Below are 19,885 nucleotides of genomic sequence, written 5' to 3'. Positions count from 1 at the left end.
GAGGAAGAAAAGGGAAGGTTGGCTGTGTGAGTGCACATATATACACACACACACTTACCGCATTGCTCTCAGTGCAATTTTGTATGCCAATTCGGCATCATGAGGTAGGAGGGAGGTGAACAGGTACTTGGCAAATGTGTGCATTGGAACACTCTCTCTGCAGATGATTTCCCCCAAACCACTGTAGGGCCCACCTGTAAGGAGAAATTCATACAGACACGCATATGAGCAGATATACACACTTGTACACTTCAGACCCAAACATACAATGTCACTGAATAATCGGTAGTTAGGCTGAAAACAATATGTATAGGAATAAGCAGGATTGGTGAAAAGAATTTATGTAAATGGATGAGAAATGGGTCAGATCTCAATTAACTCTTACCACTTTTATTTTTTAGAGTAAATTTAACACTGGACATTGTCCCAAATCAGCTTTACAGAGATAAGTAGATTGTAAAATTGAAATTTATAAGATTAAGTTTATCCCTAATGAGCAAGCCAGTGGTGACGGGTCCAAGGAAATTCCCTGAAATGGTATGAGGAAGAAACCTCGAGAGTCAGAAAGGGAAGCTATCTTCATCTGGGTGGCAGCTTATGTCCATTCATTATGGTTTTATCATTGTTACAGTGTGCTGTTCAGTGAACTGTTCATTGATGGGCACTTAAATGCAAAAATGTTCATGCCAGTCCTAAGAAATTGTAGCAGACTTTGTATTAATTACAGTCCAAATCCATCCTCAATAGTTCTTGAGATGCCCAGAAACTTAATGGACCTTTAAGCTTTTTATGCTTCAAGCTGCACAGAGTCTCCATTTGATAAGAACGCCATCTAGACGTCAGTTTTGAAACAGGTGGATCCGGAAAGAAGAAATTTAAGGACTACTGGTCACAATTCCTTTAGGCGTGGGCGGAGACTGGCTAAGCTACTTTATAATCTGCACCCCAACTTTAACCATACATGCATACTGGTGTCACAGTTGTACTCTCTTTAATCTTATTCAGACGTGCATGGAGAGGCAAAAAAATAAATAAATAAAAGTCTCCCAGTCCGAGCCAAAACCTAAATGCATCCCGTTTCTGGTGTCAACACATCAGTGCTAATCTGCTCAAGGCTCATTTACTCTTTTCTTCTCCAAACCAGATGAAAGTGTGAGCTCATTTTCAAGTCTTGTTTCCCCCCCCTCACACTGGCATACAAGATAAACTGGCATGCCAGAAGCCATATGTGAGGGCTTTACTTCCCCACTCATTAGATTATTTACAAAGTAAAGGCCCTCGCCTGCACGCCACATCACACAAACATGCACAACCAAGTTTTGTGAAATAAATACACAAGAGCAAATCACATGTCCAAGCTAAAACACAAACACAAAGGCAGTGCGAGATCTAGCAGACACACACACACACACACACACACACACACACACACACACACACACACACACACACACACACACACACACACACACACACACACACACACACACACACACACACACACACACCTGAGAATGCTGAGTATATTATAGCAAGATTTTGGTAATAGGTTCTCTCCATTCATACATGCTTTTCCTGTTTGCACTGCCCATGTGACAGCTCCTGGCATGGGCCAGCAGGAAAGTTTGAGGGAGGGAGAGAAGAAAAAGCATGAAAGGAAGGAGAAAGGGACACAGCACGGCCTGCTTATCAGCTTCCTTCCCTATTTCAAAAAGAGGCGGTGGCACTCGGAGCAAAGCTGCCTGCAGTGGCCATTTTGCATTCTTTCCACACTCGCCACTGGTGCAGCAAGCGGCCCTGACATCACACTTTACTCTGTGAATGACTCAAAGAATGAATGCATGGTTTCAAATTCAGCAGCTTTAAAGTAAAAGAAATGATATACAGGCACATGCATACACGTATGAACAAAACAAAAAAGCACCAAAGGGAGTTTGTTGCACGTTCCTGGAATCAATTGGCGGTCTGGTTTAACCTTGCCGGAAACTTGAAAGGTATTTGCATGAGGTAGGAGGCTGGGGAGCTTTTGCTGAAAAGACCTCTGAGGCCCTGCAGGATTCCATTTTGTTCTGTGCAAAACATGCTTTGCTATCAGAATGCAGCCAAAAATTCCCGCTAATGCTAATAAAACTAAATTACACAATTGCCAAAATGTGATCATGCTAATTCCTCCTCACATCAGTCTCCCTCTCTGCCTTCTCTTTTGTCACACATTACTTGATAGCTGCTCAGCAAAAAAGAAAAACAACCACCACTCACTCTCTAGCAGGAGGACGGCTTGCTTGCGGAAGATCTTGACCAGCATGTCATCCAGCTCCACCTCCTGCAGCTTGGCGATGAGGTGCTCCTCGTTGCGGCACACTTTCTCCTGGGCGTACAGGCCTTCGGGCATGATCCTTTGCTGCCCGAGGCCCATGAGAGCCGTTTCCACGGCCAGTGCCAGGTAGGACTCTCCCTCCTCCAGGAAACGACGTGCCGTGGGGAACATATGTACATCCCCGTGCTTGCCGGAGCTCGTCGTGCCTGCTGGGGGAGATGACAGGACTTTGAGCAATGCTATAATTTGGAGATTCCTTGAAAATAGGTTGCAAAATGGTGCTATGTATATACAGTAGTATATGATTTACATACTGACTGCACTGTGTAATGTCTGCTGACGTGCCTCTGCCTTTTATGGGGAAACTATTTTTACAGATGGGATAAAAATGAAATTGAGGGCGTTTTTAATGTCTGTTTTTTTTTTTTTTTTAAGATAAAAAAAAACTGAAAAATCGCGTTAAGAACAGATGTTCCTATGTAGTTTGAGTCATCTAAACCGAAGTGTAAAAATTATATTGTGTAAAGTCTACTCTCGAAGTGTAAAACTTTAACAATTAACAGTCCTTCTTTAGGCATTCTTTAAAGCAGCCGGGTATTTTGACACCGCTTCACCTCTGCATTGAGATCTGCCTCGCAGGAGCTGGTGCCTGGCCTCGGTGCATTATAATGAGGCACCGGAGAGGACCGAGCTTTCTCTAATGAAGCAGCTGTCTTTGCCAGGACACTGGACGAGCCACACTCAATTACCCCTTTGAGCAAAGGAAAGAGTTTTGCTGGACTTGCAAAAAAAAAAAAAATAATACTAATTCAACAGCACAGGGCAGACTGCTATTGAAGATTATGAAATACCAAATAGAGCCAGACAGAAAAGGCCTAAATGCAGCAAGGGTGTTTCTTGTGGGAGGAAGAACCGGGACTAGATTTAGATTTCGAGGAAGACGCTAAAGCCCAGTTCTTCATCCTCCACTGCTCTCTAGCTACATGGCCGCCAACTCCAGAGCGTCACGTGCATTCTCTCGGAACGCCTCGGCAGATTTAAAAGCCACCCTTTTAATTGGCTGTGAAAGGCCTCGGCTCCGTGGAGACTCTACCTCTCCAGTGTGTCAGTGACTGGTGAATGAGATCAGAGCTTCAGGCTGGCACTGAAATTAGGCCTGGATCACCTGAGAGTCCTCTGCTGTGATCAGCTTCGCAGCATAAGACAGCAAATTCCACTTTAAACACCCAGAAAATCAAACTGTATCCAATAAGCATGGCTTTTTTTCCCTCCGTCTGCTTCATGTAAATGATCATTATCTTTATTATAAGAAGTGCTGGATGCTAGATTATTCATTACCACTGATGCTAGATCATTTGGGGATAATTTTGAGCAAGATCGTAATGTTTTAATGATGCCTCTTTGGATTCGGGGTGCTTGACCCCAGGAGGGTTTAACTTGCTAATCACAAAGAAGGGCACACAACCGGGCACCAAGGCATCACACACATCAGTCTCTCCCTCTCTTACACCTGCACACACACACACTCCTCTTCTTACTTCCCTTCCTCCATGCCTTCTACCTACCCTTTCCCTATAGTGCTAATAAACCATGGTTTCACTTCAAAGCAACATGCAGAGGACAGAACATTAAGCGGCAAATGCCTTGGGCAGAACTGCTAGCCAGCCAGTGACTGAGTGAGTTTGTGGACATGATGCCAGGGTTTGGTAATAGAATAGACCTTTCTAGTCCAACAAAGAGCAATACAGCAAAAGTGGACCCTCAGTAAAACCCTGACTTTTATGCCCTAGAGCCAGTAAAACGTGGCGGCTGCTTGAGCACGTGCCTAGCAAGGAGATAACATTTGTACCCAACGGACGGTGCCAGCCAAGAAATCAGAAGGCCCCGAAGGCAGCAATAAGGCGTAATTACGGTGCTGCTGATCGTTATACAGCCATCTCTCCAATCAAAGCTCATGAATAAGAGATGGAGAACAAAAAAAAGAAAAACATTAAAATTAAAAAGCATTAAAAATGCAGGGGGAAAGAATGCAGTCACTGACTTGTGTGCCTGGATTCAAAGAGCCTCTTCTCAGTTTGGCTTGGTTACACAGTGGCACGCAAATGTGCACTGAACCGGAAACACGAGGGTTAAGTGGAGTAGTGTGTATCACTACCGAGGTGCCGTACTCAACTACAGAATCATGTAAAACTGGGTAATGCAGGAAAAATAATCAAACGTGAGATAATAGAAAAAGAATAACCCTCATTGACCCTCATCAGCTCAGCTCACTTCATAAATACTAGAATTACAAGATCCTTTTATCGCACTAATCACAGCTATTCATAGAATTCATTGAATTGTTGAATACGTTCTGCTGTAAAATGCTCCATGTGAATTTTCTACATGCAAACATACACACAGGTGCTGCGGTGAGCTGCTTGCGTGTGTGTGCGTGTGTTTACCTGAGAAGTCCGCTGAGCTCTCCTCAACACCACGAGCTGACTCCATTAACGTGCTGAACAGCGTGCCAATGGGGTCCAGTGGGTGGCCCACCCAGCCCTCCAAATTGGTGATGGAGGTCATCCCTTTATAGAGCGTTTCTAGAGACGGAGAGATTGTGTTACTCTGTTGCACATCTGTATGGATACACAAGTTAAGTGTATATGCTCTAGTTCACAGGTATGCAAACGTGGCTGAATCATAAAGTATGCTGTTCCATGGTAACATCACACCATCCTGTCGTTGGTTATTTTCCTAGAACAGAACGCTTCAGTGAGTCTGCATGGACTCACACAGTCAGGTTTTGGTGTGTGTGAGGATGTACATAGCTTAAATACTTTCTGTGCGTGTCGTAATCTTAGCTCGTCACGCCATGCAGCTGCTTCGAGAGAGAAAGATTTCCACATTTCTGGCGTGCACAGACTTTCAGCATGACTTCTTTGTTGCGAAAGGACAATGGCGGACACCTGAGAGCTGCAAACGCCTCTGTCCATACAGCTCCTGTGCAAATCACTGCAATGGCACTTTCCATTCCAGCCACAGAGCCTGCTGATTTGAATGTGAATAGTGCTCGTGCGCTAGTCCCACAACAGGTATTCATTTGCATTTAAATGCAATTGACCCCAGCAACAGTGGGCATAAGTGGACATTGCAGCTAAAAGGGAGGGAAAAAAATACGACACTAACAAAAAAATAAAATCCCTCCAAATGTACATAACATCCAAAGGAATGATGGATTACACAAGGCTGAGATCAAGAGTAATTTTTTTCAGCTCAGTTGCCCTGCAAAGCCGACTTCAATTTGTCCTGGTGTCAGAATGTAATACGTTTACAGGACGCTTCCTTGTTTGATGGATGCTGCGCATTGCATCTCAGCGGAGAGCACATGATCCGAATATTCGACACAGAATCGGGAATTAAGAGAACAGTACGCTCAAAATGTAAATACAGCTAACGACGCACAACCTCATTTGCATGGCGCTAACCGGCGCTCTCGCCATCACACAACTTTTTTGTTGTGGGTGGGGAGGAAAGTCAGACTGAGGATTAAGCAGAATGCGGAGCAGCTCACCGTTTTTGTGCTTCCTAAAAAACTCCAGCTGCTTCTGTTGCTGCCTGCGCAGAGTGTTAATGATGGCGATGGCCAGCCGCAGAGCCTCTCGCGGATAACCATGTGATCTCAAGGCGTCCACCCGGGCACATGCCGTTGGTACGTGTTCTGTAGGAAGGACACACATGCGGAAAAAAAAAAAGTTTCAGAATGCTTTTCTGGTACAACCAACATCCTGTAAAAACTCTTTTTTTTTTGCAAAAGAACAGTTATTTCACATTGGACCATTCCACAGCACACTGCTTTGAGTATTTAGCCACGATTGTGATGTGTAGTTATATCTATATGCCCCCATGTTGAATGTTTTGTGTGAGGTGGTAACTAGTAAGGCAGCTAGTTTCTGTTCTGAACCTTTTCTGTGTTTGAGGTCAGTACAGCAATACGGAGAAGGCGGTAAAGGGCGTCGGAGTTACAAAATTTCAGTGTGATTGTGGTCAGCCTGCAAAATAGTATTAAAACCATGAACTTTCCAGGCATAACCTGGGGTGGGACCAAAAAAAAAAAAAAAAACTTCTCCTTCCTCAGCTTGTGCCCGAACTTTGCACTTTTTTTTTATTCCACAGAAAACTGCAGACAAAGGACCAAGTCAGCACAGATGTCTTTTCTCCCCGGCTCGAGACGCTTACCGTGCCAGAGGGGCCAGCCACGCGAGTCGAACAGGGAGTTCTCAGTGCTGTCATGGTAGCAGTAGTTGGTGTAGAGGTCATCGCTGATAATGTGCTGCAGGTGGCTGTCCTGCCAGTGGAGGTCGCACGCCTCGATGGCCCTTGTGAACACTGTCCTGTGAGGCCTAGAGCTTGAATCTGAGAGAAAAGGGTGAGTGGAAAGGACATGGCAGTGTTATTCTCAAGTGCTCAAGCAAGGAGTAGTCTGCAGTCATAATGTCCGGAATCATGGAAAAACGCTGCTGTTTTGCTTGCCGTTTTGTCCTTAGGTAGATGCAGACAAAAGACAATCGCAGTTTCATGCTGGCGGACTGACATGCGTTCACAAATTTCTATTCCAGCATTGTACGACTGTACACCGAAATGAAAAACAACACCAGCACGAACCAGTTAGCTAGCTAGCCAGGTACTGATGTAAAGTAACATAACACATTATATTAGTAGACTGTGAACTACTCCATCTATCATACTGCAAGTTACTGGTGTAGTGTCACTAAATAAATGAATGAATCATTTTCCCATTTAAATGACAGACTGCGAATCATTTTATTTTCCTCTAGTGCTCATTTTTCCGTTTGTAAAGGTTATCAAAAGCACACTGATATATTGGATAACGCAGATTGCGGAAATTAAAGTGGTGATCGATGTAAGCACAAAATAGCTTTAAACAATAATAATTATGGTCCTGTAATACCACTCCTCTATATTCATGCCCCTGGCGCTGCGCCGAAAACTCAGAACAAAGCAAAGTACTGCCTCGGAGATATCATTTCTCAATTATTAGAGAACCGGAAATGAATATTTATAACAAAAGACTCCTTACAGACTTTTTTGGACCTTACAAAAGCACAAAACACAAAAAAAAGTTCCACAAGAGGCTCTTTGTTTAATTATGCCATGGGTTAAGAACTGCAAAGTAAAGACAAAACTGCAAAGAGGAGAAAGCGTCATTATTCCATTCAATTAGTCCCACAAAGCCCAATAAAATGTCAGGCAATGGCAGATTTCTGGGGTGATTAAAGGCTGATTTCTCTTTTTCACTCTCTTACACACACACACACACACACACACACACACACACACACACACACACACCTTGGTTGGCGTGGGCACCTTGAGGCAAAGCGTTGGTCAGATTGGGCAGCTCGTTGCCATGGTTACCATCCTCCCAGGGGCAAACGTCCACGCCGTTCCACTTCTTGAGCTGCCGGAGCCAAGAGGCCTTCTGTTCGGACTTACAGTGAGGATTCAGCACGATGCACATCCACAGTGCACCTGGCGAGAAAGAGATGGTTAGTACACATATGGGAGGAGGGAAGAGGGGCGAGAGAGAGAGAAGGAGGTTAACACACAAATTAGAGTAGGAAAGAGAGTTAGCAAGTGTATGAGAGGGAGAGAGAGTCTTATCACACAAGACAGAGAAAGAAAGAAAACGACAGAAGACATACAGTTATTACGTCTGAAAGAGATGGACAGATAATGGAGTGACACAGAGGCATGACAAACTGGGGACAAAAATAAATCCAAGAAACGAAAGGAGAGACAAAGCAGAAAGAAGGGAGGAAGGTAGAAAGCTGAAGATGAGTATCCAGGTCCATATAGAACATATTTTCTATGATAATATATAAATATATAGATAGATAGATATAGATATATAAAAAATGTATTCCATTTATCTGACTCTCTTCGACTTCAGACACATACATAAACAAAAAATAGGTCACCTGACTACTGGAATGAGAAGATCTACCTTTAACCGTTTTCACAAAGCCCATAGCTTCTGTGATAAAGCTAACGTCCCGAATCCCCCGCCGTTCTCATTTCGCTCCTCTTCTAAACATGCTAATCTGTGCTGCGCTCATTAGCGGCCCCGGCATAATTGTGTTCTGCACGTATTCTCTGAAGGTTCCCGAGGCCTGACACACTGTCATAAATTCTTTTTTAAAGGGTCAATTAGAGACAATGGCCATAAAATGTATCTATAAAGCATATTTCATATATCTAACAAAAGGTAGTGTTAGTAGGAAGTAGGTCTATTTGGTTATTATATAATTGATAGGAAGTTGGAAATAAATTGAAGAAAACCCCCTCAAAAGAAATGTATTAATTTTAATGAGAAAAATAAACCCTGTTTAAAAAAAATGTTCACAAATGTAATCGGGCAAAACTTGTATTTGCTTTAATACCTAATGGCGTGATTATCTGGTATTCCACAGAATTCTGGATTCTTCCATAAAACACAGATGGGATGCACAGCCACACAAACTACTATCCCCCTAAAATTCTCCCGTGGTGGGCAGCTCAGAATTTCTGCATCCCACCGACTCACACAAACCAAAAATAACAGGAAGCGTTCACAGTGAGCGCTGGATCGATAGAGCCTTTCTCTCTCAGGGTATAAAATCCTGGCCACATCTCTCGGGCTGGCCATTTCGGTGAGCGTCCGTGTGAGCTGTAAGTCACAGGGCTGGCTGCATTAGGCTGTGATGGATGAACCCCGGCGAGAGGCCCATGCAATACAGATCATGTACGATGGTTTAATCACTCCCTGAGCGTACCACAATAACATACAGAGAATACCTGCAACGGGGGGGCATGCAGGGGGAGATGGGTGGAGGAGAAATACCATGTCAGAGCAGGAATTAGAGGTGGGGGGGGGGAGCAAAGGCAGACAAAAGGGGTGAGAATGATATGGAAGGTGTGAAGGGAGGATGTACCGAGGAAATATAGAAAGAGATGACGTGAAGAGAAATGGGGGGGAAGGGAGAGAAGAAGAAAAAAAAAAAAAAAAGAAAAAAGAGGAAATCTGGCATGCCTTTTGTTTGGGCATCGAGGACAACAGAAGGAAGAGAGAGTGTAATCAGGACACGCCACCCCGGTCCATACACCAGAATAAACCCTTTTCAAACCACGAGGGCGAGGTTCAAAGAAAATATGTTGGTATGGGTATTAAAAATGTTCATTACAAAATATTTGATAAAATATGCTCTCTGCAAATATTAAAGCAGTTCTCACAAAAAATTCTTTTAATAATGTATTTACACTGTGTATTTAAGTACTAAAGTATTAGAGCACTGTTTTAACACTATTCTTTTTACATTTTTCATTCATTTTATGTATTTCAAATTTTGTCCTGTTTTGTCTTGCGCTATTGAGGTCTTCCTTGTTTATTAAAAATTATAATATTTCTTTATGGATATGATTTTTTTCCTTATAATGTTTCATAAAAAAAATCCTTTCTAAATCATTCTTTATCCCCACCCCATCACAATAGTGTAGCAGCTGTGCAAATGTTCAAGCATTTGCTTTAGGGAACTGCTTCAATAAACATTTTTTTTTTAAATAAATACTCATTCAAAAATTATAATCAACACTTCATAAAGAGGCTGTACTGTTCAAAAAATAAATGAACAGAAAATATTGCAGATTCACTGCTCTGACTTTTGGTGGTGTCTGTTAAACACTGTTAATATATTTCTGATCTCTTTCCCATCATTCCCTGCCAGCAATCCCATAATAACAGGAGGATTGTAGTGCATTGCATATGGAACGCCGAGGCGAGGCGAGGCGAGGCAGGGCAGGCCACCAAGGCAGCTGTAATTCATTATGATGGAGATCAAGATAAGCCGCCGTGTTAGGGGAAAAATGCAGCGAGGAGAATATTAAACAAGGTGCTGAATCGTTTCGAGCATCTCCCATGCCTTTACCTCCACACCGTCTCGCTCAGTGGAGTTTCTCGACTGCGAGGCAGGGTCAATGTAAAGGATTAGACCCGGCTGCTGTAATTATGGCAACAGAGACAAGTCGTGGCCTAAATCACCCCCCCTTTCCCCCTCCCTGTCTTGCATCTTCTTGTACGCTAATGAAACTTAGACACTGGTTAGATGAAAAGGCTTCTGTTTCAGAGCAGCACAGATTAATTGAAACAATATCGAGCATCCCTGAATATATTCACGCAAACACACCCCCTTCCTTCTCCCCTGAGCTGCTGCTGCTTTCACGGACCTGAGCCTTCACTCGCCGTCTTCATCAAACTGCCGAGGCCCTTATCTCTACCCCTTACACCCAGACTCATGGCGTCCTTCACCAAACCCACCCACGCAGGCCTGTCTGCGGCAAACGTGCTTTTGTTCTCTCCAACAAAAGAGGGGGAAATGAGAGAGGGGAAAAAACATGCACGGCTGTATAAATCTGCACTGTAATCTTTCCAGTACTTCTTTCCGAGCCTCTCCCCCGCCCGTAGCTTCAACCAGCCTGATCGCCAGTGTCACATTAAGTGTCCAGGATTTAATGAAACGGTCTTAGCATTATCGCTCCTGTCAGAGGGTTGGAGGTGGCAGAGGGGGAGCAGCCTTCATAACGAAGGCCTCTCCAATTACGGAGCTGACAGGACTAGCGATTCATCAGAGACAGCGAAGAGACAGGAGAGAGAGAGACAAAGGTGGATCGGGCACGGCCTTCTACTACTCCCTTTTCCTGCTCTTTAATGAGAACGGGGCCCTCTCCTTTTCCAAAGACTTGCCCTGAGACAAAATGGCTGCCAGAGACGAAAATAAGCATCTGTGTCTGCTATACGCAAGGTGGCGAACCCACGGATCGCGAGCCGCACGCGGCTGATTGACTGCACTTTTGCAGCTCGTCAATCTATCCAAAGGTTTTGAGTTTAAAATTGGATTTTATATTTAAAAATGTAAATTTAAATAGTTTTATATAAATAGGAATGCATTTTAATGTCTTTGCTGAATCTAATTTGGATATTTTAAATGTATTATTAATTGTCGTAGTTTTATGAACCTCTCACTCGAGTATGCTAGCCTATTGAACAACATGAGCTAGCGTTACCCGATTGACGTGAAGTTCGTTGATGATTCATCATGGCAGAAGCATGGAAGCGTACAGCTAAGTGCAAATATGATGACGAGACAGAATTTTTCAATTTGAATGGGAGGATATCGATTTTTTTGTTGAAAGAAATTTGCGGAAGGAAAGCCATGCTGCTCGATATCCCGCGCTTCGTCATTGCATTTTAAGGCAGGAGCGCCGTTTTACTTCACTCGTTCCTACCGTGGCCTTGAAATTCCCCAAAGGCAGCGAACTTTGCAAACACAAGGTAAACACACAAACGTCAGACAGAGATGCAAACTCAGCTTTTTTTGAAAATGTATGGAGCTTTTAGAGACCTTAAGATAAGCATCATATCAACTAGCATAGAAATTTGCTAGTGCAAAAAATAAATAAATAAATAAATAAATAAATAAATAAATAATTCCTACTGTAAAGGGGAATTTGTGCTTCAGTGATGTTATTTCTATTCTTTGTTCCAAAAAATATATAATTTGGAGCTTTTAGTAATGGACCTTTAACTGTCATGGTACAGAAACACCAGACATTACAACTCAGTTGAAACACATTTATATTCAGATCTTTAGAAGTGCTGGTATTTCAGTATTGCATTGGATGAGACTTGGGCTATTAAAGATAAGCCACAGTTTGCATATATGTCAAGAAAAAGGAGGCTGGCTGATATTCTAATTAAGGAAAACTTATGTAATTAGGTGCATAAGTTATTGTGAGACATTTGTTTGCACATCTGTTGTTTGGCTCTTTTAAATACATTTTTTTTCTGCCTCATCATGCCAAACAGGTTCACCGCCACTCTGCTATACTGATAAACAGCATTTTAATGATTTAAAAAACTGTAAAAAAATAATAATAATAAAAATAAAAAATCTTTAGATAATGATGTCATAGCCTGAAAGCTTGAACACTATGATCAGATGGTAATTTTCATGTGCTCTACATAAATTTTTTTGAAACACTGCCCAACTGTACAAAATATATTTTACCGCAGTATGGACACATGAAAAGACAACACTATTTTATTCGTTAAGGAGAAAAATAAAGAAATAAATAATAAAAAATAAATAAAATCACCCTTCACCCCATCGTGAATCCTGAATTTTCTTTCTCTCTCTCTCTCCACATGCCCAGGAATCCAGACTCGCTTTAATGTGCCCGCTGGCGAAACATGACGCCGCTTACAGCATTGGCAGGCGTGATGGTCTGAGCAAGCCAGTCACAATTTAAGTGATTACAAATCCATCCAATTTGTGCCTCTTGCATTCCTGTGCTGCTTCGAGCTAGGGTTGTTGTTTTAACTCTTACAGACAATGACCGCATTGAACTGTAAGGATTGAGTATACCAACTGTCCAGCCTCTGAAGCCTACATTATAATACTGCAGACACAAAGCCCTGGAGTGGCTTTAAGTGGTAAAAGAATATGCAATATTGATCAGGAGCGGACGCTGCAAACGTGAAGGGCGGCAACGGATGCGGCTTTGGGATGAAGCGATTCTGAAACCGAATGGGGGGGGGGGGGGGGGAATATATATATATATATATATATATATATATATATATATATATATATATATATATATATATATATATATCCTGAGTGACCTTAAGTATTTTGATTAGGGGTGTAACGGTATTCGTACTGAAATTATGTAATACAATTTTTACATTTTTTAAATTTTATTTAATCAATTACTCAATTTAATCATAATAAAAATAAAATAAGAAAATAATAAAAAAAATGTATTGCATTAATTTGATTTATTCCAAAAAAAAAAAAAAAAAAAAACTAACAAAAACAAAAAAAACCCCAACAAGCGGTTTTATGTTTTGCATTACTTCCCCCCTCTAAGTGTTCCGAAATCGAACGGGACTGTGACGTAAAAACCGAGGTACGTTCCGAAACGTGAATTACGTGTTACACCCCTAATTCTTCTACATGCCACTGCCATGATTTATTCCTAACATAACCCAGGGTTCAGACATTTTGGTGGACAAAGGATTGAAAGCAAAGTCAGACTTTACACTCACCGAGTTCGTCCCAGAGCTGGCGGTATTTGTCAGTCATGGTGGTCCCCTGCTGCCTCCACAGCGCCAGCCTTGGATCAGCCATAAACTGCTCTGTGATCAGCGTCAACATGCGAGCCCCGTTCGAGTCGCGCATTTTCAGCATCTCCCTCACCTGTGCAAATCACACACTCAAAGTCAGCATCCTTTTAGAGGGTTTGGGGGTGTAAATGTAATTAAGATACATTTAGATTTAGGTGATACAAGATAGATTGCGTATTATAATGCAATGAACTGAAGGATATCTGGAAAGTCATATTACCTTGGAGAAGAGGAGGTTGAGCTGCTTGCCCGAGCCGTGGTATCCCCCCTGGGACAGGAAGAGTTTGACCTGTTCCCGAACCTGCTCCTCGTCCAGATGCCAGCAGTTCTCATCATCCACGCTGGCTCCAGCTGTGGGGTCCGGGGCTCCTGACACACAAGCCATAAACTTCAGAACACAAACGCTTAAACAAGGGGAAAAAAAATACGCAATGAACTGCGTATAAAAAGGAAGAAAAGATCATTTGCTGCATGGAGAGAGAAAGACCAGATTGTCGAATCAGAGGATTCCATATGGCCAATAATATATTCAGTCCTAATCCAATCATGACAGTGATGCTGGTTGGAGAATTGGAGTTATTTTTTTTTTTTAAGTGTAATTCGGAGCGTTTGCAGGGTGGCGAGGAAGCCCCCGGAGAGAGATCGAAAAAAACTCAAACTGCGGCTCTGATGGCTTAAATGCTTACAGTCTTGTTATAAAAGATTTACAAAGCATCACATCAAGTCAACTTCCTGCATTCCAACCATGACCTCACACAGCAGTGCCTTGATGAAAGCTCTCCCAGTCACCCCCGACCTGCCCACAACCCAACAACCCCCTAACCGCTTCCAAAATGTGCCAGTTAACTGTTTTTTTTTTTTTTTTGCATAATTGAAACATCCGCTTTAGATTTTCCCTTTCCCGACAAAAGGGAAATATAATATGGGCCATTGTGCCTCATGCCGGCATGATGAGAGTCTTTTAACCCCTGAGCTTTACATCATCACTGCCAGAGACACCAGTGGAATTAAAAAAAAAAAAATAATAAAAAAAAAAAAAAAAATCTGGTTTAGTGTCCTCTAAATGTATAAGAAGTGCTCTTTGTCAGGATTAAACACCTAAACCCTATCAAGTATCACAATATATTATTTTGCATAAAAAAAATAAATAAATAAAAATCAACTAAATCAAATAATAATAAAAAAATAATTACTTTTCTACAATCATAATCTTAAAGTTAATTAGACAAATTTGCTTAGACAGTTAATTAGACAAACATATTATAAAAGAAAAAAAAAAAAAGCCAATGACACAAACAACAAAATGGTTTTGTTAGTCTTAACTATAGAAACAAAAACTTCGGGGTGGACATGATATAAAATAAACTGGATTCTAAACCGAGCAGATATCAGGCAGCGCTGGAAACCATGTTATCAGGAGATATCAAGATACAAGGCGTCTCGGTCTCACCGTGCACTTGGTTGATCTCGGAGTTCTGCGAGAGGATCTCGTCGGCGAGTTTCTGAGCGGTGGGCAGCACTTCTGTGTGATGCACTGTGATGAGGTACTGGACAAACTTCTGGAGCTGATCGCGATTCATCTGGAAGAGTGTCTCGGAAATCGGCAAGTGCAGTTTGACCTGTTCGGGCCGCCGAACGCGGTACAGTGACAACGCAACGACGTGCGCGCAGTAAAAAATGTCTTTGTTGCCGCAGCTGCACGTCACTGACGTGATCTTGCAGCGGTCAAAGCTGATGGCAACGCTGCACAACATCTCTGGTTCGGACGGCGTGGCTGGTTCCGTCACGGTGCCGCTGAGATGAAAACCTGAGTGGGAATAAAAAGGAAGAGGATTTTTTTATATATATTTTTTTAAAGAAGGACTTCTTAATATAGATTTTGTTTTATTTATACTGTTGAAATATAACTGTTTGAAACATGAAGGTGCTTTAAATAGAATGATGAATATTTTAGAAATGAAACCAGAGAGCATGTCTGGGCCATTTTATACCCAAGAGTAACCAAGCAGAGAGAAAATGGGGGGAAAAAAATGCTTGCTGTTAATTTGAAAATCAAATTTTAAAAAGATTTCAGTCATTTCACCTTATTTACAATCTTACCAAGCATCAGGGTCAGGCACAAACAAGAAAATTCCATAAATGTGTTTTCCTCCCAAAAATAACGTCTTACAAAAAAAATAATAATAAAAAGTATAAAGTATGTTTCACAGTTTAAAATACATTAAAATTAGTTTTAAACAGAATGTTGTTGTTTTTTTAAATTGATGGATTGCAATACACTGTGGAACATGAAACGTTGCAGATACCTTTCTTTTCTAATTTTAATAGAACAGTCTTTCCCAATATCCCCCAAAACACACCACTGCGCACACACACACACACACACATATATATATATATATATATATATATATATATATATATATATATATATATATATATATATATATACACACATATACACACACACATATATATATATACACATATATATATATACACATATACATACACATATATACATACACACACACACACACACACATATATATACACACACACACACACACACACACACACATATATAAAATCTTAATCCTTATTTTTTAAAGTTATTGTGCTGAGAAACTGTGAACAAGAAAATACAAACTATACAACAAAGCTCCAGACAAGCAGAAAGAGACAGGAAGAGGAAGTGAGGTCTCTGATTCCCTGTTGGTGAACAGATGTGTGTGTTTGTATGTGCGCGTGTGTGTCTGGGAAGGTTTGCGAGATGACTGGCGTGTGCCACTACAAAGGGCCGGGTTAAAAAAAAAAAAATCGGCTGCTCATTTGAATAGCATTTGATGTCAGTCCAAGAGAGGCGGAGAAGTCACATGCTGATTAGGAAGTGAAGTAGACACTAATGAGTCACTGCCGACTCAGAGTCGTCTCGGCGACTCTGATTTCTGTTAAGAATCTTTGCGTAGAGCAAAATGGTTATTGAAAGTAAAAGGAGGGAAAAACAAAAAACAACAAAAAAAAAAACAACAAAAAAATGGCTGGAAACCAGCCCCCTCAACCCTTTCAGGAAAACTTCTTGATGTGGTTACCTGCTGCATTATTTTCTCCCCTTCACAAGGTAACACTGCTTTTAAATCCACTCGGTTCTATGAACAACAACAACAAGGCTAGAGCCAGAGTGGATAAAGTCAAAGAGTGGGGGATGCAGATTTGCAAGTTTTCTCATTTCACTTCTCTTCTGTAGATGCTGACCTTGCACTAGCCACATATCCTCTTTGTGATGCTAAAAATATTTTGATCTCTCAATAAAAGCCTTCAGCTTGTAGGCAGGCAGAAAAAAAGAGAAGAAAAAAAAGAACAAGCTTTTTTCGAAAAGACTACTACTACTGCTACTACTACTAATAATAATACAATCAAATTCTGTGTGTTTAACAAGATCACTATTGGTGGTCACATATTGAACGTGATACGGTGATCAGTCTGCTGTTTTTCATTTTTGCGGTTTACACTACTAGTTCACGCTCACTAATGTTCCTCTTGGCTCAGCTCAACTGCCTTGCATCTGAGGCAGCCTGGATTCCCTGGGGCTTGTCTCAAATCGACCTTTCGTTCCAGATGTAGCACGCGAACTAGAGATTCACACTTTGCGTCTAGACTGTGTAAGTGGTTTAGTTTGCTCTTATTCATTCACACGAAGGAAAAAAAACGGTTTGGCCCAAACTGATGATCGGATTTTGCCTGAGCACTTCGACTGTGCCCAATACTGCGCTTTGTATTTCCAAACCGCTTTCCTTAAAAAAAAAAAAAAAAAGGAGGCGGATTCTGATGGTGTACACGGTGAGCAGTGTGTAGGAGTCTCTTTTACATTCTCTAGCAATTGTATTGTGCATGTAGTGAACATAGGTGCCGAAATAACAACGTAAACACGCGTGAATTTCTGCACAGTGCGCGCATATATATATATATATATATATTTGATTAACCCTACACAGTGCCCTAGGTAATGTGCCAGCACTTTTGTTTAGCATTATTTAGGAATAACATTTTAAACTATGTATTTGGTCAAATACTGTACACTGTTACAGTGACAATGTCTAGATGAATTCACAAAAGTACCATAGGGGCTGCGGGGGTGCATCCAAAATTCGTGGATTTCTGGAACTAATCAGTATTGCTCATCTCTTGAAACAGATGACACAATCTAAACTTTTACTATCTAATGTAATTCCTTTCTGGAAAAATTCCATCCAACAGATGAGATACCATGCATGTCATGGATGATGTGAAGAAAATCCAACAGAAAAATGCAACATTCATATGGTGTTTCACTGATTACAGGTTTGTAATGATTACATTTGAATATGCAATTGAATGTGATTGGTTTATTCTAAGCACAGGCAAAATCCCCACTTGGTTAATGTAAGGTTTTTTTTTCCACTAACCCTAAAATGTTCTGTATCTTTTCTCATGTAATTAAATCAATAGAATTCTTTTTAATCGTGGTATAATTTCTTTAGATCTTAGGTCCAGCCATTTTAACAGAGCTGTGTAAAAGTGATATCCATTCCCTTTCATATTTGTTGAAATTGCATTCATATTTGCATTTTAATTTGATTGTACCATATATTAAGTATATATATATATTGTAAGGGGTTGGGATATGTATATCAGGTGGTATCGCTCCAACAGCATGCCCATATTAACCTACCATATGTATGTATATATGTATATGTAGCACTGTGTGCTAATGAGCGAGGCATTAATTCGCACTCTATAATAAGGCGAATGTCATTAATGAATACGTTTTTTCCCGGCTGGGATTACAGGAGTGAAGATTATTCGATTGGAGGAGTCATGACAAATTGTTTTTCATTCAGATTTAGTGAAACTAAACAAAATCCATAATATTAAAATACACCATACCAACTAATGTTACAAAAATAGACTACCTCTGACCAGATGTGATTGAGAATAAACTACAGGTTATTGAGGACAGAAGGAGCCATTTAAAACTTAACCATGACAGGAAACATGGATACCCTGTACACTTTTTTTGGCACCCATAAACTCACCCCACCTCCCACCACACACACACCCCCAAAGACTTAATGATTTTCTAAGCATGGTGATCCACGCAGGGGAACTCTTTAATGAGCAGGCTGCTATGGGTAGACAAGCCCGTGCAGGGAGCGACACTTCTCTTCCCAGTGTTTCCATCTCCCATCTCCTGGACAGTTCATCAGCCCTGAACCATCTGTTAGCTTGGGTTAAAGACATGCCCGTGTGCTGCCTGCTATTCTCAGACACGCTGGTAAATCATTAAGCCATACCTCCTACTGTACTCTGCGGGGGAAGCGAAGCTGCAGTTTCTCTTTATGATGCTAGACTAACGGTTGAATTTGGAAAATGACATTTGCATTATTTCGCATCATGTCATTCAAGGTACATCGAATCCAAGACAGGAGGAGGTAAATCCACCATCCACTACGTGTTGTCTCCTGACTGCCCAGTGAAAGCGGAACACCAGAGTGTTTCGGGATGTCTGACTTATAGCTGCAGATGTTCATCACCGTTATATGACAAATAATTATACTCCCTGCCATATATATCCCGTCTTTATAGGCTGTGGATGGCAGGTAGTAACACGTGTGGTGATGGATCATGTAGGAGTTACATCAGAATCTTAAAACCTGCATCAGCCTGGCTTCCGGTGGGGATTTACTGCCTTAACGCCCAGTGCCTTAATGGAAAGACTGGTGCAACAAGACGATTAGTAGGACTTTAATTAACATATCTTCTCACTGGTCAGTGTTATTAAGGCATTTAAGCTAAGAAAAGCCCACCGGAGCTCACAATTTCATACTGGCAGAGAACAAGAACCTGCTGTTATTATCTAGTCCTGTTTTTTAAAGACAAGAAAATAACCTTTCTACTAATTACGATGAGTAAAATGTAGTTTACTTACACTAAGCTTACTCCACTGCAAAAAAAAAAAAAAAAAAAAAAAAAAAAAAAACACAACCAGTGAAGATCTAAATGTGGCGTACACAAACGTATCTGTTAGGAACGAGGTTTTTGAACATTAATACTAGGCTTAAAAATATCCCTTCTCCAGTGTTTATACACTGGATTTCAAAGAGTTTTATTAGGCTTAACGCAATGTGACAAACTTAAACTTTGCACTTTATGTATATGAGAAGTAACGCAATTTAGTGGCTTCCATTAGGCTTGGTTATTTTGTTTACCATTTAAACACACACCTTTCCAAGACTGAAACATTATCCATGCTTCTGGGTTACAAGGATTCGTTCATTCCAGTGGCAGCAGGAAGCCAGTAGTCG

At 41.2% G+C, this 19,885-nt stretch overlaps 1 protein-coding gene and 1 long non-coding RNA gene across 5 annotated transcripts in view; one reads left to right on the top strand and one right to left on the bottom strand.

Moving 5' to 3' along the window:
* Positions 1 to 6,597, top strand: part of LOC310741491 — a 58,519-nt gene extending 51,922 nt beyond the window's left edge. The window contains exon 3 of the long non-coding RNA XR_014537968.1: positions 6,473 to 6,597. This is a non-coding gene — a long non-coding RNA (uncharacterized lncRNA). The remainder of the gene's footprint in view (positions 1 to 6,472) is intronic.
* Positions 1 to 19,885, bottom strand: part of LOC310741447 (zinc finger SWIM domain-containing protein 6-like) — a 50,877-nt gene that overhangs the window by 6,996 nt on the left and 23,996 nt on the right. The window contains exons 2-10 of one of the 4 annotated variants that reach the window (XM_083569271.1): positions 14,992 to 15,348; positions 13,762 to 13,910; positions 13,464 to 13,614; positions 7,688 to 7,849; positions 6,536 to 6,712; positions 5,871 to 6,017; positions 4,762 to 4,899; positions 2,260 to 2,523; positions 59 to 194 (exon numbers count right to left, since the gene is read on the bottom strand). In XM_083569271.1, coding sequence (XP_083425397.1) covers positions 59 to 194; positions 2,260 to 2,523; positions 4,762 to 4,899; positions 5,871 to 6,017; positions 6,536 to 6,712; positions 7,688 to 7,849; positions 13,464 to 13,614; positions 13,762 to 13,910; positions 14,992 to 15,348 — 1,681 coding nt within the window. Of the gene's footprint in view, positions 1 to 58; positions 195 to 2,259; positions 2,527 to 4,761; positions 4,900 to 5,870; positions 6,018 to 6,535; positions 6,713 to 7,669; positions 7,850 to 13,463; positions 13,615 to 13,761; positions 13,911 to 14,991; positions 15,349 to 19,885 lie in introns of all 4 variants that reach the window. The other 3 variants (XM_083569270.1, XM_083569269.1, XM_083569268.1) reach the window with 3 other exon arrangements.

This window comes from Silurus aristotelis (assembly GCF_946808225.1).
Source record: "Silurus aristotelis genome assembly, chromosome: 18".
NCBI lineage: Eukaryota > Metazoa > Chordata > Actinopteri > Siluriformes > Siluridae > Silurus > Silurus aristotelis.
This window is presented reverse-complemented; position numbering and strand designations above follow the sequence as displayed.